Source organism: Globicephala melas, chromosome 18, assembly GCF_963455315.2.
Source record: "Globicephala melas chromosome 18, mGloMel1.2, whole genome shotgun sequence".
Lineage (NCBI taxonomy): Eukaryota > Metazoa > Chordata > Mammalia > Artiodactyla > Delphinidae > Globicephala > Globicephala melas.
In genome coordinates, this window is record NC_083331.1 from 1,190,579 (window position 1) to 1,217,118 (window position 26,540).

At 42.3% G+C, this 26,540-nt stretch overlaps 1 protein-coding gene and 1 long non-coding RNA gene across 2 annotated transcripts; one reads left to right on the forward strand and one right to left on the reverse strand.

The window, feature by feature from the left end:
* Positions 1-4,342: 4,342 nt before the first annotated feature.
* LOC132593846 (uncharacterized) lies at positions 4,343-19,484 on the reverse strand. Its single transcript, XR_009559777.1, has 4 exons — positions 19,368-19,484; positions 18,571-18,798; positions 5,677-5,923; positions 4,343-5,432 (listed from the first exon to the last, which is right to left on the reverse strand). It is a non-coding gene; the product is annotated as an uncharacterized lncRNA (long non-coding RNA).
* Positions 19,485-19,573: 89 nt separating this feature from the next.
* SAP18 (Sin3A associated protein 18) lies at positions 19,574-25,946 on the forward strand. Its single transcript, XM_030882712.2, has 4 exons — positions 19,574-19,720; positions 19,851-19,960; positions 23,800-23,922; positions 24,183-25,946. Exons 1-4 carry the CDS (start codon positions 19,592-19,594, stop codon positions 24,337-24,339), a joined length of 519 nt encoding a protein of 172 aa, XP_030738572.1. The 5' UTR covers positions 19,574-19,591; the 3' UTR covers positions 24,340-25,946.
* Positions 25,947-26,540: the final 594 nt, after the last annotated feature.

Below are 26,540 nucleotides of genomic sequence, written 5' to 3' on the forward strand. Positions count from 1 at the left end.
ATGTGAAGCTGATTGGCACACACGTGATATCACACCGGCTGCACTGGAGTATTTTAAGGTGAATTACGGGGCTTCCCTGGTGGCGCAGTGGTTGAGAATCCGCCTGCCAATGTAGGGGACACGGGTTCGAGCCCTGGTCCAGGAAGCTCCCACATGCCGCGGAGCAACTAAGCCTGTGTGCCACAGCTACTGAGGCTGCACTCTAGAGCCCGCGAGCCACAACTACTGAGCCCACGTGCCACAACTACTGAAGCCCACGTGCCTAGAGCCCATGCTCCGTAACGAGAAGCCACCGCAATGAGAAGCCCGTGTACCGCAACGAAGAATAGCCCCCGCTCGCCACAACTAGAGAGAGCCCACACACGGCAACGAAGACCCAACGCAGCCAAAAATTAATTAATTAATTAATAATAAAAAAGTCTCCTAACAGCCGCCCTCGAGAGAATGCTGTGCACTGGACTCTGGCCTTAGCAGCGACCGGCACCTCACCTTCCCTGGGCCTCAGTCATGTTTTCTACTCTGTAGCTATCACTTCCTTAAAATGACTTCATGAAGCCTGGGTCTCTGTCCCCTCCCTCGGCCTCCTGATAACGCTTAGGACAGAGTGCTCTGTGATTCCATGGGTGGCCGGCAGGGCTGAGAATGTGAAATTATAACATTACCCTACTCTTAGGCCAATTACTCCTTCAGGCCAACATTCTTCTCCTTTAAAGACTTTTTAAAAATTTATTTTTTCCATTTAATTGTGTAAAATACAAATGCTGACTTGTCACACACCCACGTGGAACTCTTTCCCTTACGTTTACAACTCAACAGCTTGGTGACTCCAGAGGGACGACTATAATCACTGTACAGAGCATGCTCTGTTAGTAGTTCAAGGTTATTCCAACCCATTTTCAAATACTCTGAAACATCTTCGTTACGTTATCTGATGAGACAGATCCACCAGAAAACGGAGGTGCCCCTGGTCAGTCCAGCTTCCGGCCAGTCAGGCCTGTCGTGTGCAGGTTCCTGACTGTGGTGCTTTGACTGCCACTCGGGAGCCCGGCCGGGCCGGCAGCTTCGAGGAGGGGTGCACAAGCGGTCTTCCCAAGGGGCTGCACCACCCTGCGTTCCCGCCACCAGCGACCAGAGCGCCTGCTGCCCCACATCCTCGCCGGCACTGGGTGTGGTCGGTGTTCTGAATTTTGGCCCTTCTCGTAGGGGTGGAGTGGTATCTCATTGTTTTAATTTGCATTTCCCTGATGACGTGATGTGGACCATCTCTTCATAGGCTTCTTTGCCATCTGTATGTCTTCTTTGCTGAGATGTCTGTTAAGGTCTTCGGCCCAATTTGTTAAATTGGGTTGGTTGTTTTCTTGCTTATTGACATCCTTCTTTTTTACTTGTGCATTTTACTTCACGTATTTTATTGAAAAGGTCTCTAGAAAAGCACGACCCACAAAAATATAGTGCAAATCACATATTAGGAAAAATGAAAAAAAGTGAAATAAATTTTAATTATATATTTTTCTTAACTCCAAATGCTATTTCAACATGTAGTCAATATTAAAAATTTATTGAGATATTTACTTTCTGTTTTTTTTGCATTGAGTCTTCAAAGTCTGGTGTGTATTTTAACTTACAGTATATCTATTATAATATTCAAACCAAAGGAAACCATAAATCAAACAAAAAGACAACATATGGAATGGGAGCAAATATTTGCGAATGATGCAGCCAACAAGGGATTAATTGCCAAAATATACAAACAGCTCATACATCTCAATAACCCAAAAAACAAACAATCCAATCAAAAAATGGACAAAACATCTAAATAGACATTTCTCCAAAGAAGGCATACAGATGGCCAACAGGCACGCGAAAAAATGCTCAACACTGCTAATTACTAGAGAAATGCAAATCAAAACCACAATGAGGTATCACCTCACACCAGTCAGAATGGCCATCATCAAAAAATCTACAAATAACAGATGCTGGAGAGGGTGTGGTGAAAAGGGGACCCTTCTACACTGTTGGTGCAGATGTAAGCTGGTGCAGCCACTATGGAGAACAGTATGAAGGTTCCTTAAAAAACTAAAAATAGAACTTCCATATGATCCAGCAATCCTAATCCTGGGCATATATCTGGAGAAAACTATAATTCGAAAAGACAGGGCTTTCCTGGTGGCGCAGAGGTTAAGAATCCGCCTGCCAATGGAGGGGACACGGGTTTGAGCCCTGGTCCCGGAAGATCCCACATGCCATGAGCAACTAAGCCCGTGTGCCACAACTACTGAGCCTGCGCTCTAGAGCCCACGAGCCACAGCTACTGAAGCCCGTGCACCACAACTACTGAAGCCCGCTCGCCTGGAGCCCGTGCTCCGCAACAAGAGAGGCCATCACAGTGAGACACCTGCGCACTGCAACAAGGAGTGGCCCCCGCTCGCTGCAACTAGAGAAAGCCCGTGGGCAGCAGCGAAGACCCAACATAGCCAAAAATAAATTAAAAAAAAAAGATACATGTAGCCCAATGTTCATAGCAGCACTATGTCCAATAGCCAAGACATGGAAGCAACCTAAATGTCCATTGACAGATGAATGGATAAAGAAGATGTGGTACATATATATAATGGAATACTACTCAGCCATAAAAAAGAATGAAATAATGCCATTTGCAGCAACAGATGAACCTAAAGATTATCATACTATGTGAAGTCAGACAGAGAAAGACAAGTATCATACGATATCACTTATATGCGGAATCTAAAAAAATGATACAAATGAACTTATTTATGAAACATAAACAGACTCATAGACATAGAAAACAAACTTATGGTTACCAAAGGGGAAAGGGGGGGAGGGATAAATTATGAGTTTGGGATTAACAGATACACACTACTATATATAAAACAGATAACCAACAAGGATCTACTATATAATACAGGGAACGATATTCAATATCTTGTAATAACCTATAATGGAAAATAATCTAAAAAAGAACATATCTATCTATATATATATATAAATATATAGATATAACTGAATCACTTTGCTGTATACCTGAAACTAATGCAACTTTGTAAATCAACTCTATTTCAATAAATATAAAAAAAAACCCTAACAATATTCAGACTAGTCACTTTTTTTTTCTTTTGGCCACACTGCACGGCATGTGGGATCTTAGTTCCCCGACCAGGTATCGAACCCAGGCTCCCTGCAGTGGAAGCACGGAGTCCTAACCACTGGAGTGCCAGGGAATCCCCCAGACTATCCACATTTTAAATGTTCAAGTCACATGTGGCTAGTGGCTACTGTATAAGGGCATCACATGTGTAGGAGCAACGGTTAACCAGGACCCCCCATGGGTGAGAGGGAAAAGTGTTGAGCTGTGGATAACAAGAATAATATTGTAGAGCAGATTTTGGTTTGCAGAGACTTTCCCAAACATTATCTCATGCAATCCTTGGGGCAACCCCATGAGATAATTATCTTCACCACCGTTTTGCAGCGAGAAAATCCAGGCTCCGAGGGGTGAAAGTGGTTGAGTAGGTAATGCAGCCGGCTCGTCTCCCCCGCCACCAAGGCATCTCATCTCCACACAACCTCCTGTTAAGCAGAGACCCTACAATCTAGGCGTCACTGAGGAACACAAAGCCCCTTTCATGAAGAATGCGAGGGCTATACCTCCTCAACCATTCTGGAAAACAACACCCCAAGAAGGAATGCTCACATTAATGTGGGCAAAGGCCAGGGTCACTCAGACTTTAATGCTCATAAGAATTTCTAGATGGGCGTATTTAAAATGAAGATTCCTGGGCCCCAAACCCAGACATTCTTATTCAGCAAGGCTGAGGTGGGAACTCAAGAATCTGCATTTTAATCAAGAGCCCCAGGGTCCTGATACAGGTGGTCCTAAGGCCCATGAGTTTCCATAGATGACCTGGGAGAGTGTGCAGGACCTTGAAATAAGAGTCCTACTGGAGAATTCCCTGGCAGTCCAGTGGTTAGGACTCCGTGCTTTCACTGCTGAGGTGCTGAGGGCGCAGGTTCAATCCCTGGTCGGGGAATCAAGATCCTGCAAGTCGCGTGGCAAGGCCAAAAAAAAAAAAAAAAAAGAAAGAAAACATCTTACTGAAGAACTGAAACTCATATCAGAAGGTTGTTTGACCTCAGGCAATTCCGGAATCCCGGAGAGGCAGCAGGTTCACAGAGGAAATCTACACTCTGCTATACAAGAGGATTTAATGCTAGGTTAAGATGATTGTCATGTATTGCATATAAAAGGAGGTTGTGCATTTTTCTGTAGTATATATTGATGAAATGTTTAGAAAAAGATTATCAAATAAATGTCACCATGTCATTCCACATTGGCACGTATTTATTTATATACATGTGTATCCACACAAAATGAATGAAAAACACCAAAATATTCATAGTTGTTATCACTCTACCTCACAGGGTTATGGATAATTTAAAAAATTTCTTCTTCCACTTTGATATTTTCTTCTGAATTTTGTGCAATACATGTTATTTTAATAAAAAATAAAACATTTCAGGAAATAAGTAATCATAGAGAAAGGTCTTGAAAGATCAGTCCAACTAGTAGTTACTTCTTTGTATAGATGAGGTCTTAGGAAAAGTTTACATTTGGTAGGTTTTTAAAAGACCCATGTTTTCTCACTTGGGTGATAAATGAAGACGATTCATGTTCAATATACTTGCACATTGAGTGTAAAACTGAAAAAGTTGGATCTGTCGGGTCCTCCAAGGCTGGAAGCTGCTTAAAGGAGTTTCCGTCCATTGGCGCCAAGCTGCCCCGGGCACTTTGCATCTCGTGCCAGGTAAGCAGAGATGGAGGAGCTGAGGCTCCAGGGTGTGGGGACCCGAGGGAGGGACAGGGCACCTCAAGTTCTTCTGACATCAAAGCCCAGGGGAACCTCGTGCCTCACAGGGCCAGGCAGATCTGAAACCTAAGGGGCGAGACAAGCCACAGCTGCTGATTTAGCATACAGGTAGCTCTACCCCCAAGCCAAGTGTTCTCTGTTTAAGATGAGAATGCTAACGTGCGGGCATCACAGTTTCAAGGGAGACATCTGAATATGTGTGTGTATTTATATTTTTACACATAAAAAATATATATATATAATGTATATTTTCTAGAAAGTGCAAGCAAATTTCTAAAGGCAGGAAAAAAAGTGTTTCCAGGCAGCCTCTCCAGTCCTGGCAAGCATGGTACAGCCTTCCGTGGGGCACACGCTCCTCGCTGAGGGCCTGTGGGTGCCCCGCGGGGTGAGTCCTGCATTAGGTCCGGGTTTGGACCTGCCTTGTGTGCTCTTGGACATTTCCTGAGCTGCGATGACAAGGATGCCAAGGGAAGGCGTCTTGAGCCCCCCTCGCTGGGACCCTGCCTGCATCCTTGGGCTCCCAGCCGGGACTCAGGGTCTCCACACCTGAAAGAAAAAGGAAGAAGAGTCGTATAACTTCGCAAGGTTTTTGTGAGCCTTCCATGCACTAATTCATGAGAAGTGCTGAGCCCTCACAGATGAGTAAAATGGAGAAAACTTTGCCAGAAATCCCAGCCCTGTGGTTGCTTAACCGCCAGTTGCTAAGAGCAGGGAGGGCCAAGCACCTGGCGCCCACACCTCCGGGCTTGTCCTCGCCGTGTCCCAGCCCACATCTCTCCTTGAAGCTCACCTGCAGGTCTTAGCATTTACTCCACCAGCTTTTCTCCTCCTTCTTGGTGTCACCCCCTCCTCCTGGGCAGGTTTCATGGGAAGGTCAGGATCTAAGATGATGGAAAGGGCTTTGATGGTCCCATGTGGCCTTCACTCCACCTGGCAGGCAGCACAGCAGACGGAGCTGGGGGAGACAGCAGGAGCCCCCTCTTCTTCCACAGCCAGGGGAGCAGGCCAAGTGCATGGACCTTGGGGACCACAGAAACCTAAGGACTCAGGACAAAACAGGCGTAAAAAGAATGGGGAGGAATTGTGTGAAAATGGCTAAGCCACGTCAATCACTGCAAAACTGCCAGAAAAATTCTCATTTGATGAAAAAGCAGAGTAACTATTCCTTCTGTTCTGTACAGTGGGAAGGTGCATTTCACTCAACGGGACACAAAAATAAACTTTAAAGAAGGAAAAAGACACTGCACAGCATGAGCGAGCTGCTTCTGAAGGAGGCCCCTCCTGCTGCATCACACACAGGACCCGGAGAACTTGCGCTTCTGTGAAGTTCCTTTCAGGGTGCTCGTCCTGACTGAACTCCCACAGCACCCCAGCCTGTACCACCTCCCCACCCCCTTTCCAGCACTGAGCTCCAGGCCCAGCTTCACCAGTCAGCTCCCACTGGTACCAGTCAGTGTGCTTTAGGAAGGAGGTCTGAGGGCCCTCTGCAGAGAGCGTTTGTCTGGCTTTGGGATCAGAGCAATGCCAGCCTCATAATAAGAGTTGAGAAGTGTTCTACTTTCTGGAAACATTTGTGTAGAGTTGGTCTTATTTCTTCGTTAAATGGATGGAAGAATACAGCAGTGGAACCACGTAGGCCTAGAGTTTTCTGTATGTAATAAGACATTCCTTCTCTTTTAAGAGGCTTTTATATCCTTCTGAGTATTCATCCACTTACTTAAACAGTGATTGAACTAGAACTGCTACATGCTTTGGGCCATATTGAAGGTCTCCAACTCAGCAGTGTTAGAACCCAACTGAAGTGACATGGGCTGAACTTCTGAGGCACCTTAAAAAGCTCACTGGTCTCTAGATTGTTTGTGAGCTGTTTTTGTTATGTAGTCTTACAAAAGACACGAGGATTGGCTGAAAACAGCTACAATTCAGCACTCTATAACAGTTTAAAACCCAGATACCTGGCCAAGAGGCATATGAAAAGATGCTCAACATCACTAATCACTAGGTAAATGAAAATCTAAGCCATAATAAGATACCACTTTAATAGTGGGTGACCACTATTAAAACAAAACAAAATGAACGTGGGCTGTGGATCATTTGGGCATGCTCCCTCTACCTTTCTCTAGCTCACTGGTATCTCAGAGAAGAGCTTATACGCTCGTCTGGAGTCCCAGTTTTTGCAGCTGCTGCCCAAGGGGACACCTCCAGATAGCCTGGCTCTGGTGGCCAGTGGGGCTTACACTTGCAGTCCCACAGGGCTGTATACATTGCATTCTTTTAAAAGCTGCTGCCTGAGGGTCTGGCTTCCAGTCAGCCTGAATCCAGGTGCTGAGACCCTCCCCTTTGGGACATGGCAGGTCTTGGCACACGCCTTTTACTGGGAGCAAGTAAAAATATCATAGGCTGTTTGAGCTGCATGTAAATCAATGAACTGAGAACACACCCTCACGCCCTATACAAAAATAAACTCAACATAGCTTAAAGACTTAAATATAAGACATGACACCGTAAAACTCCTAGAAGAAAACATAGGCAAAACATTCTCTTATATAAGTTGTACCAATGTTTTCTTAGGTCAGTCTGCCGACCCAATAGGAATAAAAGCAAAAATAAACAAATGGGACCTAATCAAACTTACAAGCTTTTGTACAGCAAAGGAAACCATAAACAAAATGAAAAGACAACCTACAGACTGGGAGAAAATATTTGCAAATGATGCGACTGACAAAGTATTAATTTCCAAGATACACAAACAGCTCATACAATTCAACAACAACACAACAACAACAAACAACCCAATCAAAAAATGGACAGAAGGGCTTCTCTGGTTGCGCAGTGGTTGAGAAACCTCCTGCCAATGCAGGGGACACGGGTTCGAGCCCTGGTCTGGGAAGATCCCACATGCTGTGGAGCAACCAAGCCCATGAGCCACAACTACTGAGCCCATGTGCTGCAACTACTGAAGCCTGTGCGCCTAGAGCCCGTGCTCCACAACAAGAGAAGCCACCACAATGAGAAGCCCGTGCACTGCAACAAAGAGTAGCCCCGCTTGCCACAACTAGAGAAAGCTTGTGTGCAGCAACAAAGACCCAATGCAGCCAAAAATAAATAAATAAATAAATAAATATAAAAAAAGAAAAGAAAACCCTCCTTTATTAAAAAAAAAAAACCACACAAAAAATTTCATCTACTTAGTTCTTGCCTGTGCATTTTCTAGGCAGGCATTTAAAAAACAAAACAAAACAAAAAAAACAATGGGCAGAAGACCTAAATAGACATTTCTCCAAAGAAGACATACAAATGGCCAACAGGCACATGAAAAGGTACCCAACATTGCTAATTATTAGAGAAATGTAAATCAAAACTACAATGAGTTGCCACCTCACACTGGTCAGAATGGCCATCATTAAAAAATCTACAGGGGCTTCCCTGGTGGCACAGTGGTTAAGAATCTGCCTGCCAACGCAGGGGACACGGGTTCAAGCCCTGGTCTGGGAAGATCCCACATGCTGCGGAGCAACTAAGCCTGTGTGCCACAACTACTGAGCCTGTGAGCCACAACTACTAAGCCTATGTGCCACAACTACTGAAGCCTGTGCGCCTAGAGTCCATGCTCTGCAACAAGAGAAGCCACCATGAGAAGCCCGTGCACCGCAACAAAGAGCAGTCTCCTCTTGCTGCAACTAGAGAAAGCCTGCACATAGCAATGAAGACACAATGTAGCCAAAAATAAAAATAAATAAATAAGTAAAAAAAATCTACAAATAACAAATGCTGGAGAGGCTGTGGAGAAAAGGGAACACTCCTGCATTGTTGGTGGGAATGTATATTGGTGTAGGCACTGTGGAAAATAGTATGGAGAACAGTATGGAGGTACCTCAAAAAGCTAAAAATAGAGTTGCCATATGATCCAACAATCTCACTTCTGGACAAATATCTGGACAAAACTATAATTCAAAAAGATACATGCACCCCAAGGTTCATAGCAGCACTATTTACAATAGGCAAGACACGGAAACAACCTACATGTCCATTGACAGATGAATGGATAAAGAAGATGTGGTACATACATACAATGGAATATTACTCAGCCATAAAAAAAGAATGAAATAACGCTATTTGCAGCAATATGGATAGACCTAGGGATTATCATACTAGGTGAAGTAGGTCAGAAAGAGAAAGACAAATACCATATGATATCACTTTTATGTGGTATGACATGATATCACTTTTATGTGGTATGACACATACGAACTTATCTACGAAACAGAAACAGACATACAGACATAGAGAACAGACTTGTGGTTGCCAAGGGGGAGGGGTGTGGGAGGAGGGATTGTTTGGGAGTTTGGGATTAGCAGATGCAAACTATTATATATAAAATGGATAAACAACAAGGTCCTACTGTAGAGCACAGGGAACTATATTCAATATCCTGTGATAAACCATAATAGAAAAGAATATGAAAAAGAATGTATATATATGTATAACTGAAACACTTTGGGGTACAGCAGAAATTAATTTACACAACATTGTAAGTCAACTATACTTGAATAAAAAAAATAATAAGCTGTTTGGACAAGCACAAGATTTGAGAGACAACCAAGAGCTGGGGCAGGGTTGAATGACAAATTTCACCTCCAGCACGAGGCCGCTCCTTCAAGACTGGGTGAGGTAGTTGTTTTATCTACTGTATAGAAACCAACACAGAAAGTCAAGCAAAATGAAGAAACAGAGGAATATGTTCCAAATGAAAAAATAAGATAAAATCTCAGAAGAAACTGAATGAAACGGAGATAAGTAATTTACCTGATAAAAAGTTAAAACTAATGGTCATAAAGATGCTTGCTGAAATGAAGAGAAGAATAGATGAACACAGTGAAAATTTCAACAGAGAGATAGAAAATATAAGAAAGTATCAAATAGAAGTAACAGAGCTGAAGAATATAATAACTGAAAAATACACTTAAGGGTTCAACAGCAGACAAGATGAAGCAGTAGAAACAATCAGTGAACATGAAGACAAGGCAGTGAAACTCAACAGAGCAGCAAATAGAAGGAGAAAAATAACTTGTTACATACAAGGGAACCCCCATAAGACTCTCAGCAGATTCTTCAGCAGAAAAAAACTTTTCAGTCCAGGAGGGAGTGTCATGATACATTCAAAGAGCTGAAAGGGGAAAAAACTTGCAACCAAGAATACTCCACCTGACAAAGTTATCATTCAGAATTGAAGGATAAAGAGTTTTCCAGAAAGCAAAAGCTCAAGGAGTTCATCACCATTAAACTAGCCTTAAAAGAAATGTTAAAGGGACTTCTTTAAGCTGGAAAGAAAGCTGTAAGACATTGAGGAAATTGAGAAAACAATCTCATTTACAATTGCACCAAAAAGAATAAAATACCTAGGAATAAATTCAACCTAGGAGGTCAAAGACCTACGTACTGAAAACTATGACATTCAGAAAAGAAATTGAAGAAGACACAGCTAAATGGAAAAATATTCTATGCTCATGGATTAGAAGAATTAATATTGTTAAAATATCCATACTACCCAAAGCAATCCACAGATTAAAAGCAATCCCTATAAAAATTCCAATGGCATTTTTCACAGAAATAGAACGAACAATCCTAAGATTTGTATGGAACCACAAAAGAGCCTGAAGAGCCAAGCAATCTTGAGAAAGAAAAATAAAGCTGGAGGCATCATGCTCCCTGATTTGCCTATCTGGGATAAATCCCACTTGGTCATAATGTATAACTTTTTACACATTGTTGGATTTGATTTGCTATTATTTGTTAAGGATTTTTGCATCTATGCTTATGATAAATATTAGTCTGTTGTTTTTCTTTCTTGTAATGTCTTTGTCTGGTTTGGGTATTAGGGTAATGCTGGCCTTACAGAATGAGTTAAGAAGTGTTCTCTCTTCTTCTATTTTCTGGAAGAGATTGTAAAGAATTTGTATACTTTCTTCCTTAAGCGTTTGGTTGAATTCACCAGTGAACCCATGTGGGCCTGGTGCTTTCTGTTTTAGAAGGTTATTAGTTATCGATTCATTATAATAGACAAAGGTCTATTCAGATCATCTATTTCTTCTTGTGAGTTTTTATAGAGATTTACTTTTTAAACATTACTTTTAATTTCTAAAAGTAAATATATACTCATAAACAATGTGGAAAACAAAAAAAGATGGAATCACAATTATCCATTACTTTCCAACTCAGAAGAATTTGTTAATATTTTTGAATATTTCCTCCCAGAATGTTTGTGTGCATATATTTTAAAAACATAATTGAATTACTTTATTTATAATATTTTATGCTTCCTTCGAATGTAACATTCTATTACCAGCATAGTTTTAGTCATTAAGAACTTTTTTTAAAAAATAAATTTATTTATTTATTAATTATTGGCTGCGCTGGGTCTTGGTTGCTGTGCGCAGGCTTTCTCTAGTTGCAGTGAGCGGGAGCTACTCTTCGTTTCGGTGCGCGGGCTTCTCATTGTGGTGGCTTCTCTGGTTGCGGAGCACGGGCTCTAGGCGTGCAGGCTTCAGTAGTTGTGGCACACAGGCTTCAGCAGTTGTGGCACACGGGCTTTAGCAGTTGTGGCGCACGGGCTTAGTTGCTCCGTGGCATGTGGGATCTTCCTGGACCAGGGCTCGAAATGATGTCCCCTACATTGGCAGGCGGATTCTTAAACACTGCACCACCAGGTAAGCCCCATTAAGAACCCTTAATAAACATTTTCCAAATAGAAATGTTAACTTACATAACATCCCTGTGTTTCAGTTTTCTCATCTGTAAAATAGGTTCAATAATATACACATCTCATAGGATGGTTGTGAAAAATAAATGAGATAATGCATGCAAACGTGTAAAGTGCCTAGCATGTAGATTGTTAAAAATGGCCATAAATTCCTCCATCCTACGTGCATGCCCTTTTGTAGTGTGTCTTAGCTATAACTGACCAGGAAGTAAAGTCTACTTCTCCACTTCCTTGATTCTTGGCATGGCTTTGCGACTTGCTTTGGCCAACCGAATGTGGCAAAAATGAAGTTGTGTAGCTAATGAGCCAAGTGCTTACTATGCCTTGCAGCTTCTGGTCTGACTCTACTGGAACCCTGAGACCACGAAGTGAAAGACACATGGCCCAGACAACAGCCATAGCCATCAGCTAGATAGGGAGGTGAAGTACCTTAGACCACCTAACCCCCTTCCTCCAAGCTGAGCTCTCAGATAACCACAATTACATGAGGGAAACCAGGCGAGACCGGAGCTGCCTAGCTGAGACCAGCCCAAATAAAATGGTTGTTACTTTAGCTTCTAGATTTTCAGGTGGTTGTTACACAGCAATAAAAAGATAACTGATACAGTGATGATTAAATACTATTATTATTACTGCCATATAAATCTAAAAGGTGAGACTATGATACTGGGATACTTATCTAAGCACTTTAAAATGTCTTCAAGCATTCAACACATATTTTACTGTCTCATATATATAAAGCAGAATCTTAATATTCAGGCCATGGTGGACATCAATACCACAAAGGAATCTATTCACATACATTTCCTAATCCCAAAGAACTAACAAATAAATTACTGGAGATCTTTCTTCATGTGTAACTTTTTTTTTTTTTTTTAATATTTTTTGGGGACTTCCCTGGTGGCCCAGTGGTTAAGACTCCATGCTCCCAATGCAGGAGGCCCAGGTTTGATCCCTGGTCAGGGAACTAGATCCTGCATACCACAATTAAAAGATCCTGCATGCCTCAACTAAGACCCAGCATAGCCAAATAAATAAAAGAATAAATAAATATTTAAAAAAACCACCATTTCCCACATGAAAATAAAAAATAAAAATATTTTCAAAATTTTATTTTATTTTTCTTGGCTGTGCCACTTCCCAGGCATGAAGATCCCAACCAGGGATTGATCACACGCCCTGTGCAGTGGAAGCATGAAGTCTTAACCACTGGACCACCTTAATCCCAAGATTAGTACATCTTTATTTGAATGTGCAGGGTAGTGAATTGGCAGAAATGTATAATTAAGTAATTATGGCAGCAATGCTATTTTTTTCATGAAGTTTTCATGAAATCATTTACCCTTGGGCAATAGAGGGAGTTGACGGGAAATTAGCCTCTTATTCTGTCCCCCTTGCCTCATTGCAAAACGAAACAGAATCTACAAGATGATGATGGTGATTACAATGGCTCACATTTGTTGAGTGCTTAATATATATAGCAGACACTATGCCAACTATTTTAGATGCATTTATTCCTCATAACAGGTTATTTGGTATTCTGTTATCCTAATATGGATCAGGAATCTGTGTTGGAGCAGTTAAGTGATTCAAGATTAACCAACTAGCAACTGACTGAGCTGAAGTTTAAACTTAAGATCTATCTAACTTCAGAGCCTAAGCTTTTTAAGCATTACTTAAGCTTTTTAGTTGCCTTCCACAACTTGCTTCTGGCAAATACACTGTTGACACTCCGCAGACTCTTGAAGAATAGCATATCTGTTTAAAAATCACTTTCAGGGGGCTTCCCTGGTGGCGCAGTTGTTAATAATCCGCCTGCTAATGCCAGGAACAAGGGTTCGAGCCCTGGTCCTGGAAGATCCCACATGCCGCGGAGCAACTAAGCCCATGCGCCACAACCACTGAGCCTGTGCTCTAGAGCCTGCGAGCCACAACTACTGGGCCTGCCTGCCACAACTACTGAAGCCCACGCACCTAGAGCCCGTGCTCCTCAACAAGAAGAGCCACCGCAATGAGGGGTCCATGTACCACAATGAAGAGTAGCCCCTGCTCGCCGCAACTAGAGAAAACCCGCGTGCAGCAATGAAGACCCAACACAGCCAGAAATAAATAAAATAAAATTTATATAAAAAATAATTTTCAATATAATCATTTAAATGCTTAAAACAGGGGGTCACTTAAAAAAGTGAGAGATATTTCAACTCTCTGAAAAGCAAATGTGACCCGTCATTCTGTTCCATTGGCTTAAAATGTACTGTAAATGAGATGGTTCTGAGAACCAGGGAAGGGCTTAAAAAATGGACTCCCAAATCCCATACCTCAGAGTGTGTTGTAGTGGGAGTAGCCTTTAAAAAACGCTACCAACCGCCCCAAGCTGTAATGCGAAGAATGACTAGAGATGACACAGCAAGACCACTTAGGGACATCAGGACTGGTTCATGGCAGCACTGCTTGTAGTGCTAATGCCAAGCAGGCACGTATGCTCATTTGTAAAAAATACACTTTTTAGGGGAATATGAAACAACTTATCTTCTAAGTAATAATTATACTGCCTCTAGGCTTAATTCTTCTAGGAATGGTTATGGAAATGCATATTTTTTTTCTACTCTTGGTAACAAGCGGATGCTTTACTGAGAGTGTTTACATACACCTTTTTCTGAAATAGAAACCCATAAATAAATATTGTGCTTATAAATGCCATACACCTGGTCTCCCACAGATGTACATGAAGGAAAAATTTGAAAAGTTTAATAACGCCCCCAGAGAGGTTCAAATTTACAATCCACAACTTTTATCAAGAGTCAGAAAATTCTATAAAAAATATATTCTATTAAATCTTTTCCAGAAACATGTTTTGTACATATTCATGAATGCCTATTTTCCTGCCACCAGAAGCTGTCCTTAACCTCAGCATCAGAAATAGCCATGGAGCTATAGTCACTGACTAAGGAGTATTCTGTAAAACTTCACATTACATATTTCTGATTTTAATTAGGATAATTTACCTTTCTCTCAATTTGAAATGCCGGAATATGTAAAAGAAAGAGGGAGAAAAGGAAAAGTGAAGAAAGCTTGATGACCTATTTTCACATACCTCAAATGTTCACTCTTTAAAAAAGTTTTGTGGTAAAATATATATAACATAAAATGTATGATTTTAACTATTTTTAGGTGTACAATTCAGTAACAGTAAGTATATTCATAATGTTGGGCAACCATCACCACTGTCCTTTTCCAGAAATTTTCATTGTCCCAAACAGAAACTCTGTACCCACTAAATAATAACTCCTCAGTCCCATCTCCTGCCAGGCCCAGGTAACCTCTATTCTACTTTTTGTACCTATGAAGTTGTCAATTATAGGTGCCTCATATAAGTGGAATCATACAATACTTGCTCCTCTGTGTCTGGATTATTTCACTTGGCATAATGTTTTCAAGGTTCATCACTATGGTGGCAAGTACCAGTATTTACTTCCTTTTTTAAAAAAATTTATTTATTTTTTGCTGTGTTGGGTCTTCGTTGCCGCACGCAGGCTTTCTCTAGTTGCGGAGAACGAGGGCTACTCTTCATTTTGGTGTGCGGGATTCTCACTTGCAGTGGCTTCTCTTGTTGCAAAGCACAGGCTCTAGGCACACGGGCTTCAGTAGTTGTGGTGTGTGGGCTCAGTAGTTGTGGCACATGGACTTAGTTACTCTGAGGCATGTGGGATCTTCCCGGACCAGGGATCGAACCCGTGTCCCCTGCATTGGCAGGCGGATTGTTAACCACTGTGCCACCAGGGAAGTCCACTTCATTCCTTTTTGAGGCTGCATAATATTCCATAGTATTCATAACCATTCATCTGTTGACACTTAGTTATTTCCACTTTTTGACTATTGTGAACAATGCTGCTATGAACATTGTTCAAATAGCTGTTTCAGTCCCTGCTTTCAATTCTTTTCAGTATATACCTGGAAGTGTAATACTCATTTGAGTAAATTCTAAAGAAAAAGAGAACGGATGCATACTTATATATTAAAACGTGTGTTCAGAGCTGGACCTAGAAGGCCAAGTGAGGTGGATTAAGGGATGCCTGAAAAACTACCTTAACTGTTCTATGATAAAACTATAGTTCCACTGACTCAAGGTATTGGGAAATTCTGTTTTGATGAGAGATTATTATTTGGAAAGGTTCAAAATGAGAGCTTATATGTAAGAAACTAAACCTCCCCAATATCACCAATAAAAGGTTGTGAGGTTCTTCATTTTCAGTTTCAATGTTTTCCCTTTAACTGATTGACTAGAGTGCCCTCATGTGTCTGTATTTTTATACTACGGTGGTTTTGAAAAAGATTTAATATTGGAATCAGAACTGGGGAGGAAATTTAAGTATCATGCTTTAAAAAGTTGAATGCATGCAAGGTCCCATCCCTAACCAACTTAAAAAAATTTTTTTTTTACAGTGATGTAAATCACATGCATAAAAGACAATCTAAAATGTATAGCTACAATGTAAAGAATGAAAAACCACGCCGCTTTTAGTGAGAAAGAGTACATTACTAGTGCCTTAGAAACTCCCTGGATGCCCTTCAAAATTGCATGAGGCTTACTCTCAGAGGTAACACTGTCCTGAATTTAGTGTTTTCATCCCCTTGCTTCTCGTTATAGTTTTAACACTTGTGTTTGCTTCCCTATATAGTATTTTTTTTTTGGGGGGTGCATTCCTATTTTTGAACTTTTCATAAATTGAATCTTATTGTGTTTTCTGTGACTTGCTTTTTTTATACTACCTTTTCAAAAAGCATGTTGATTCATTCGTTCACTTTCAAGTCTTTATGGTACTCCACTTTATAAATAGTCTTCACAGACATTCAGATTGTTTCTAGTTATTATGAATAAAGATGTTAGAACATTATTCAGCATGGTGCCTGGTGCTCATGTGTAACAGTTCCCCTAGAGTATACTAGTAGGAGTGCAATAGATGAGTCTTAAGGGGTGCACATATCTAGTCTTTCTAGGTAATGCTGGTTTTTCCAAAGTGGATGAGACTAGCCCATAATAATTCCCTTTCCTCCAAATCCTTGCCAGCACTTGGTCATCAGACTTTTACATTCCCGCCAGTCTAGTAGAGTGAAATGTTATCTCATTGTGGTTTAAATGTGCATTATGATTATTCATGAGGTTGGGCATCTTTTCCATGTTTCCATGTAATCTGTGTTTTCTCTCCTATGAAATGCCTATCATGTCTTTTCCCACTTTTCTATTGGATTGTCTTTTCCTTACTGATTCATAGGCATTCGTTTTTTCTTTAAGGTGCTATTTTTAAAAAATAGCAAGAAATAACATTCATGGAGAAGAGTATGCACAACACGAAAGCACTGTTTATAAAGAATACTTTTAAATCAAACAACTGAGTAACCACCACCTAGGTCAAAAAATAGAATGTTCTCAACACTCCAGAAGCACCTCCTCTGACCCTCCCTGATCACAGTCCCCTCCTTTGCTCGGAGGTAACTACCATTCTGACTTTTGTAGTAATTACTTCCTTGCTTTTCTCTTTATAATTACATCACCTGGAAATGCACCCTGAACAACATAGTTTAGTACTGCCTACTTCTGGATGTTAAAATGGATTCCCACAGTAAATATTCCTTTGTCTTTGGCTTCGTATACCCAGAACTATGTTTGCGAATTTCATGCTGTTTCGTGTAGCTACTGGTTGGCCAAAAAGTTCCTTCGTTTTTAAGCAAAAATAAAAGACACATTTTTCATTTTCACCAAGAACTTTATTGAACAACCTATTCACCCTTTTGTTCCACTACCTTCTGCCATTTTTCAGGCAACTTCATAATTCCATCTTCCCAAAACTTTTTATCTTTTTGAGCAAAGAACTTTTCTGGCTGCCTTTCACAGTCTTCCAGGGAATTGAAATTTTTTCCATTAAGAGAATTTTGTAAAGACCAAAATAAATGGAAATCCGAAGGTGCAATCAATGTCTGGTGAAAACAGCGGATGAATCAGAACTTCCCAGCCAAGCTGTAACAGTTTTTGCCTGGTCATCAAAGATACATGCAGCCTTGCATTATGCTGATGGAAGAGTATGCATTTTCTGTTGACTAATTCCAGGCACTTTTCTTCCGAGTGCTCCTTTCAGTTGGTCTAATTGGGAGCAATAGTTGTTGAAATTGTTTGGTTTTTCTGTAAGGAGCTCATAATAGAGGACTCCCTTCCAATCCCACCATATACACAACATCACCTTCTTTGGATGAACTCCAGTGATGTTGGTGTGGTTGGAGGTGGTTCATTTCGATTGCCCCACAATCTCTTCCGTTCCACATTATTGTACATCATCTGCTTTTCATCGCCCGTCACAATTTGTTTTAAAAACGGAACGTTTTCCTTATCTTTAAGTAGAGAATCGCACGCGGAAATATGGTCAATAATGTCTTTCGCTTAACTTATGTGGAACCCAAACATCAAAGCGATTCGCAAAACCCAGCTGGTGCAAAGGATTTTCAGCGCTTGATCTGGATACTTTGAGTATGCTGTCTATCTCCCACGTGGTATAACGTTGATTGTCCTCCATTAATGTCTCGATTTGATTGCTATCAATCAACTGGTCTAACCCTGGTCTAACCCGAGCGAGGAATTTTACAAACCATTTTTGACACGTTCGATCCGTCACAGCACCGTCTCCACACGCTGCACAAATCTTTTTGTGCGTTTCAGCTGCATTTTTACCTTTCTTGAAATAATAAAGCATGACATGCCGAAAATATTGCTTTTTTTCCTTCCATCTTCAACAGTAAGATGGCTACACAAAAATTCACCAAGTTTTATAAGTCTTTTTTTAAATGCACGCTGATATGATAGCTGTCACATACAATCTAACAAAACTTTCCAATGAAGTGAAAGACAACTAGGTACTGCTAGAGACAGCTTACCGGGAAAAACGAACGAACGTCTTGGCCACCGCAACAGTCCGTTCGTCCTGGTTGCCGTATGCCACCCACTGCTGCTGGGTAGTTGTGCTGCTGCACGGTCTACCACAATTCACTGAAGTATCGTCGCCTTAGACACTTGGGGGGGGGGGTTCCAGACTTCGTCCTTATTAACGACGCCGCCAGGAATATTCCTGTAGCGTCTCCGGGTGTCCTTGAGCCAGGTTTTCTCTAGAGTAAATACCACAGAGCGGAATTGTTAGATCGCAAGTACACGCACCTTCACGACCCTCAACCGCCCAGAGTGGGCGCACGGCCTACGCCGCCGCCAGCGTCAGAGGATCCCCGCGGTCCACCCACGGCGCAGGTCAGAGCGTCTCATTTCCGCCAAGCCAGCGGGTGCAGTGTGTCTAAAATCCAACCAGCCTAAGCCAGTCCCTGTGGTTTTAACGCGTCCCCGGGTTAGCACTGCGCCCGAACGCCTTCTGTGTTGACCGGACACCTGGATTCCTCCGTTTTAAAGCACTTGCCCAACTCTTCTGCCCACTTCCCACCGGGATGTCTGTGCTTTTCTCCAGGAGTCCTTGGGCCTCCCGGACACTAGCTTTCCAGACACCACACGCCTCTCAGGAGTCTCCTCCGGGCCTGCGGCTTGTTTCTCTGAGAAGCCTTTTTCTTTTTTTTTTTTCACTTTAGTCAGATTTGCCAGCCTTCTCCCGTTAGCGCCTGTAGTACCACGCATCCCACCCCTTGGCCGCGAAGGCGGCTCACGGTTATTCCCAGAGCGCGCTCACCCTTACCTTCCCGGCGTCCGCCTCCCTCAAGCAGCCCCTCCGCGCGCGCCCGTCCCTCAGCGTCTAGCCCGCTACGCCGGCGCCCGCCCTTTCCCAGGACGCAGCGCGCAGGCGCGCCCGCCGTGCCCCCGCACCGCACCGCCTAGTGCGCCTGCGCCGGGAGACGCCCCGCCCTCCACGCCGGTCGTCTATAAATTCTCGAGCGTCTCCTCGCGAGAGCCTTGATTCTCATGCTCGCTGTTGGGGTCGGAGGTCAGGGCGAGCGTCTAGCGGGCCGCAGGAGGAAGATGGCGGTGGAGTCGCGTGTTACTCAGGAGGAGATTAAGAAGGAGCCCGAGAAGCCCATCGATAGGGAGAAGGTGCGGGTCTAGAGAGGTAGAGGGGGCCCCGGGGCGGAGGGGCGGCCGGGAGGGGGCGGCCGTGCGCGGGTGGAGGGGAAGGAAGGGGCCGCGCTCGCCGCCTCCTGACTCTCGCCTCTCCCGCCCCCAGACCTGCCCGCTGTTGCTGCGCGTCTTCACCACCAACAACGGCCGCCACCACCGCATGGACGAGTTCTCCCGCGGAAACGTGCCGTCTAGTGAGCTGCAGATCTACACCTGGTGAGTCAGGGCCTGGCGTCGGGGCGGGGGTCGCTGGGGGCCCGCCTGGCGCGTTTTCAGTTCCTCCAGCGCTCGGGGCCTCTGGGCGCAACTCGCGGGAAGTCGGGGTCTCAGCTGTTGGAGAAATGGGTATTTGCTTATCTTGTGGCGCCTTTACGTCTGAGGTTGAAACTTTTGGGTTGTAAAGAATTGAGCCAAGGTTGCTGTCACTGTCTTGGCTGCTTGGTACGAAAGTGACACGTAGGTCGTTCAGTGCGGTAGCCGCCCCTAAACTTGGTCGAGTTTGTGGTGCTAGAATAACATGGGGCGGGGGAGTGGCGCTGTTCGGTGGTATTTGTCGTCCTCGTAGAGCGTCTGCACATAATACTAAGCCTTAGGTGTCCTAGCATGGAAAAAAACAGAACCGGGTGGTTTTTGTTGTGGTGCTTTAATGGAGAAACTTTTGATGTCTGTTTCCTGAAGACCTGCCCCTGAGCGTTTTCCACTCAAGCGTACCTTTCCTACCCCGCGTCTGACTAGGAGCATCACATACAGCAAGCTGCATGCAGCTCCTTGGTTGGACGTTACCGTGGCTTTTTAGTAGCTGTAAAAGGTGTATAATTTTTAAAAATACATCTAGTGTGGTAAAATATATATTTGCCATTTTAATTGTTTAAGGGTACAATTTGCTGGCATTAAATATATTCACATTGTGCAACCATTACCACTATTTACAAAACTTTTAAATTCCCCCCAGCAGAAATTCTGTACCCAGTAAGCAGTAACAATGGGAATTCCTCCCTTACCCCAGTTCCTGGTAGACACTCCTCTATGTCTATATGAATTTATCTATTCTAAGTATTTAATATAAGTGCTCTCATATCGGATTTGTCCTGTTGTGTCTGGCTTATTTCACTTATGTTTGCAAGGTTCATGGTTTAGTATATAATAAAAAGTCATTCTTTCTTAGGGTTGAATAATAGTTCATTGGAAGGATGTGCTACATTTTGTCCACTTGTCTGTTGATGAACACTTAAGGTGTTGTTTCCACCTTTCAGTGAAATTTATGTAGTATGATTCTAGTTAAGTATTGTTCCAGGATAAAAGTTCAGGAAGGTTGATTTAACTTATAGGGAAGAACTGTTATCAATAGATTGATGAACACCTCTGTTCAGATGTTAAAAGTCTATATTTCCTCCAACAAATTAAGAGTTCCTATTTGCCAGGTGCTTTGCTTAGACCCAGAGGGTATAAAGAGGGTACTGCCCCTCTCTAGAGTAAACACAATCTCAGAGAGAAAGCAGATGAAATAAATGCTAATTAAGACTTTAGGGTGGAGATGGCAGGGTGAGACTGTTCCACAGACTCTCTACTCTCAATCAAGAAAGAAATTACAAAAATTTCCTGTCCTAAACTGTCCTGTCCATAAACTGCAACCAAACTAGGAAAGACAACCTTATGTTATACCTCAAAATGGTGGCTAAAGAAAGACAGGATGGTTGGTGAGGGGTAGCACAGAGCCCTGCTGCCACTCCCAGAAGCAGTAATGAGGGAAGATTGGGAATTCTTAATTTGTAGAAGTAGACTGAGGGGCCAAAGTAGGAGGCCTTAAGACAAATCAAGGAAAAAGGAGTGAGGTCCAGAGGAGCCCAGCAGAAGCTAGTTGAGTTTGCTAATGTCCAAGGCACTGTGTGGAGCTGTGGGAATACCCACACAGGAGTGATACATCCTGTGCTTGGGTGACCACTAAACAGGTTATGGGAAGAGAATTATGTAGATCACTGTAACGGTTCAATCAGAAACACAGACCAATAGGAGATATAAAGAGATTTATAGCAAAGAATTGGTTCACACAATTGTGGGGACTGCTTCGGTACTTAAGTCCCTAGTCTGTGGTGCATAACCTGTGGTGCAGGTTATGATGAAGGGCAGGCTGGAACTCTGCAGCATAAGCTGCTGAATTTCTTCAGGGAATTCAGTAGCTCTGCTCTGAAGGCCTTTTCAACTGATTGCATGAGGCCCACTCATTGATTAAAAGGGTTTACTCAGATTACCTAGGATAATCTGCCTTAAAGTCAACTGATTATAGACTTTAATCCCATCTAAAGAACACCTTACACAACACCTACCTTAGTGTTTGAATAACTAGGGGCTGTAGCTTCTCGAAATTGACACACAAAACTGACCCTCACAGTCACCTAGCAAAGGCTTCAACCCCGAGAAAGCTCTTGCATTTGTCGCCTGTGTACTCACCTTTTAGACTGCTAATCAGAAAGCAACACTTGGCACTGCAACTGTTGGTTTGGGGAGAGTCCTCAGCAGGTGGGAAGCTTGTGGAGGACTCCCACTGTTTAGGACTGACAAAAGGTGTGAAACGAATTCCCCACGTTCATTATGAGCAAGATGACAATATGTGGGAAATGTTGGAAAGGAAGAAAGAGTCCTTTCTGGTACATAAGTATACACTGTACATACCAGGGAATAATTGACACAATAAACATCATTAGAATGTCAGGTTAAAAAAAAAAAGTTGAGATGAGTTGGAAGCAACATACAGAGATTTGAATAATGAGAGGTTGAAATAAAGCTGTGATGGTGGAGATGGAGAAAAAAATAGATTTGATCTGTCTTTTGGCTGTGCCACGTGGCATGTGGGATCTTAGGTTCCCGACCAGGGATTGACCCTGCACCTACAGCAGTGGAAGCGTGGAGCCTTAACCTCTGGACCACCAGGGAAGTCCAGTTTGATCTGTCTTTAGGAGGTAGAAACAACAAGATAGAGATGGGAAGAACTGAACAATGCTTAGGTTTGTGACCTGGGCATCTAAGTGGGTGACGGTAGTTTTGAGAGTAATATGAGAGGAAGGGCATGTTTTGCGGGGGACACTGTTGAGTTCTGTTACGGGCATATTGAGGATTCAGCAGCAGTAGAGAACGGAAGTCGATGTGGTCATCGTGGATGTTTTTGTTCTCACTGCAGTTGAAGCCATGGTTCTACTTGAGGATAATGTGGTAGAGATGGTATAAATAGGGTGCAGAGTTAAAGCTAGATGATGCCTTGGGTGTTTGATTCCCTGCTCGATGCTGTCCATTGGAATTGTCATCTTTACAGGTGCCTTGTGTCCAGGGTCATTGTATAGCTCTCTGCAGGCTGTGTTGCTTCAAGTTCCAAGTCCTCTGTTTCATGTTCCCAGTTGTCAGGGAAGAAAACAATTCAGAAACTTAGACTGTTGCTTATAATACAAGATGCTTATATTTTAAAAGGTTTTTCCAGATTGTGCCATATTAGCTCAAGGGACTATATTAAATTCTGAGTTCAAATAGAAGTTGGCAGGACAAGAATATATATTGTGAAAGGAGCCTATGCTTAGTCTTGAAAATTCCGTAGGTTTCATTGGCTTTAGGAGTCCATCTATTGTAAAACTCATCAGAACACTCAGTCTTAGAAAGGAGATGCTAAAATGTAGAAAAGTATGTCTTTGAAATAATGAAAAACAATTATTTTAAGAATTTGGATTAATTTGGACTAGTTATCCTTAAGTGGGTAAATCACTAGGCCAGTGAGATGTTACACAGCAACAAAAGGTAGCATATGTAATTCTGAACTCCCTTTTAGCATATTACCAGTCTGACCTTAATTCATGAAAATTTCAAACACTGAGGCTGGTAAGGGGAATATTTGGGGGCAAATAGTATTAGTAGGTGCTTCAAAATTAACTCAGTTGTAAGACCCTGACAGTTTCTAAGGTAAAGTTGCAATTGAGACACAGGTAATTAACTCACTGTGTGTCAGTATCCTTGGTTACATCATTGCTGATTAATCAAATGTAATGTCTTTTTTTCTAAAAAAAAAAATTCAGGATGGATGCAACCTTGAAAGAACTGACTAGTTTAGTAAAAGAAGTCTACCCAGAAGCCAGAAAGAAGGGCACACACTTCAATTTTGCAATTGTTTTTACAGATCTTAAAAGGCCTGGCTATCGGTAGGTAATTTTTCATTCTTAACCCCTATAATCTCTTTGATTTCAGTATGTTCTGACTGATAGGGATAATCCCTTCAATGAACCCCTTCAGTGGAGGGGAACTGCAGATTTATACATCTTAATATCTGGTTTAGATTAATGCAGTACTTACATTTTAACTGTGCTGTAAGATAAGGGAGCAAGTCCAGCCCCACGGTCACTTTGTAGCACACACTGGCATTGACCAGCCACCCTTTAACAGTTGGTCTCCTTCCCTGCAGAGTAAAGGAGATTGGCAGCACCATGTCTGGGAGAAAGGGGACTGACGACTCCATGACGCTGCAGTCGCAGAAGTTCCAAATCGGAGACTATCTGGACATAGCAATCACTCCTCCAAATCGGGCACCACCTCCTTCAGGGCGCATGAGGCCATACTGAATTTTATTTACTGTTTCTTGAATTTATTTTCCATTCAGTTATGTAAAATAAACTTTCGCTTTTTCGTCCTCCCCTTATTGCCATTAAGCCTTTAAACTCTAAACAAATTGTAATGCATCTATTTAGGAGTTAGATTTGGCTTTGCTGTGGTATGAATATTAATAGAAAGTCCATGTTTCACGTTCTTCTGTAAAATATGAAAAGTGCTCTTAGCATTATATGTAAAACTGTATTATGTTGCAGTCACTTGGAGTGTGAAAGTTAATGGGGCATGGGTTCAGGGTTTAATTTAGTATTGGGGGTTTATACTAAGTAGTGGAGTTGGTATGTTTAAGCCCAAATGGGGCAGAACAGGAAAGCCATGAGATTGTATTAAATAGAGCAGGAGTTTGTCGCCCAGAAGGTTGTATGGAGTTGGGAAGACCTTTGGGAAGGTGAGAGGGGCAGCTGAGGCGTTTTGGAACAGTCTGAGCTGAGGCAAGTTGAAGAAGCTGTCTGTGTTTGAAGGGAGCGGCCTGCCTGAATCAAGGTGTGATGACAAGTTAGAGAAAAGGAGAATGGGTGCCACAGTGATGCCTTTTTATATTTTAAAAATGGTGAGAATGGGGCATTCTGAGGGCAGGAAGTAGTATAGAGGAACAAGGATTAGAACTTAGGATAAGGATGGAAAGGTTTACCTTGAAGATCTGAAAATGCAGGGAGGAATGAAAGAAGAATCTTAAGATCAAGGGAGAAGGTCAGGGATGAGGTCAAGTTAAGTAGGGGATGTTCACACACCCTGTTCAGTGCTGGGGCTGACTCGCTTCTGATTTGAGAGGCAGTATGCACAGTGGTTATAAGCAGTTGGGCTGAACATTTAAATCCTGGTTACACTAACAGCAACCTTGGACAAGTTACTTGAACCTGTTTTTTTTGTTTGTTTAAAATTTGTAAAATGGAGGTTAACAGCCCACAGGATTGTGAAGACTAATTAAATGTTTGCAGAGGGCTTAGAATAGTGTTTGACGTGTAAGAAACAAAGTTAACTATAGAGTTCAGTCAGAACGGGTGCTGTCTCTTCCACAGCACTGTTACCGTCTCATTTTGAAGTTTATAAACAGTGTGCAGTATGTGATAAGGCCAGTTACCTTTAGTCTACTGCAGTGGAAAATTTTGAAAATGTGTATTCCAAAATTTGAAAAAATGTACTAGCAAAGTAAAATTGCACTAATTTGATCTTGCACCTACAAAAGCAGCCTTTTAAATCTAATGACTGTAGGATTGGGGTCCCCGGTGCAGTCAACAGGTGACAGATGCAAGCCTGCAACCCAGATCTAGGGCCTCTTCTCCACTGAAGTTTGCACAGACCCTTCGATTCTTTATTCATTCACACTAGATAGGCTTGAGCTCCTTAAGTCACACAATTAACTTAAACCTAATTTTTTGGAGAAGAGGAGCCATGATTACCTTCCTGTTTGTGGAGAAGATACATACTGTGCAGATCAAGAAGGCAGGAACTCATTAAAGGACTTTGAAAGCCAACTTTTCATAATGGTGTGAACTCCTACAATGGGGGCTTCACCTGTAATTCCAGGCGAGTTGAAAATAAAGTGGTTTATTTGCTTGGTTCCAACGTGGATTTTTTTTTTTTTTTTAAGGTAAAATTGGTACCTAACAATATATTAGTCTCAGGTATACAGAATAATTCATTATTTGTATGCACTACAAACTGATCACCACCACAAGTCTATAGTTACCATCTGTCACCATACAGTTGACCCCCTTAACCCTTTTGCCCACCCCTGCCCCCCTCACCATTGATAACCAACAATCTGTTCTATCTATGAGTTTGGTTTTGTCTTGTTGGTTGGTTGGTTTTGTGTTTTGGATTCTACATCTAAGTGAGATCATGTGGTACTTGATATCTTTCTCTAATTCTACTCAGCATAATGCCCTCTAGGTCCAAGTTGTTGCTAATGGCAAGATTTCCTTCTTTTTTTATGGCTGAGTAATATTTCATTGCATGTATGTATGTGTCTGTATGTATCTCACAACTTTATCCATTCATCCACCCACAGACCCTTAAGGTTGTTTCCAAACCACGGCTATTATAAATAATTCCTTAGTAAACATGGGGGTGCAGAGAGCTTTTCTCCACACCCTTGTCAACACTTATCTCGTCTTTTTGACAGGTGTCAGGTGTTATTTTTGTGGTTTTGATT

What these genes read in the sequence shown, in the direction of transcription:
- SAP18 (XM_030882712.2), top strand. Translation starts at nt 19,592, where the DNA reads ATGCTCGCTGTTGGGGTCGGAGGTCAGGGCGAGCGTCTAGCGGGCCGC. An exon ending in AGCCCATCGATAGGGAGAAG is followed by an intron (nt 19,721 to 19,850) that starts GTGCGGGTCTAG and finishes TCCCGCCCCCAG; the next exon opens with ACCTGCCCGCTGTTGCTGCG. An exon ending in CTTAAAAGGCCTGGCTATCG is followed by an intron (nt 23,923 to 24,182) that starts GTAGGTAATTTT and finishes CCTTCCCTGCAG; the next exon opens with AGTAAAGGAGATTGGCAGCA.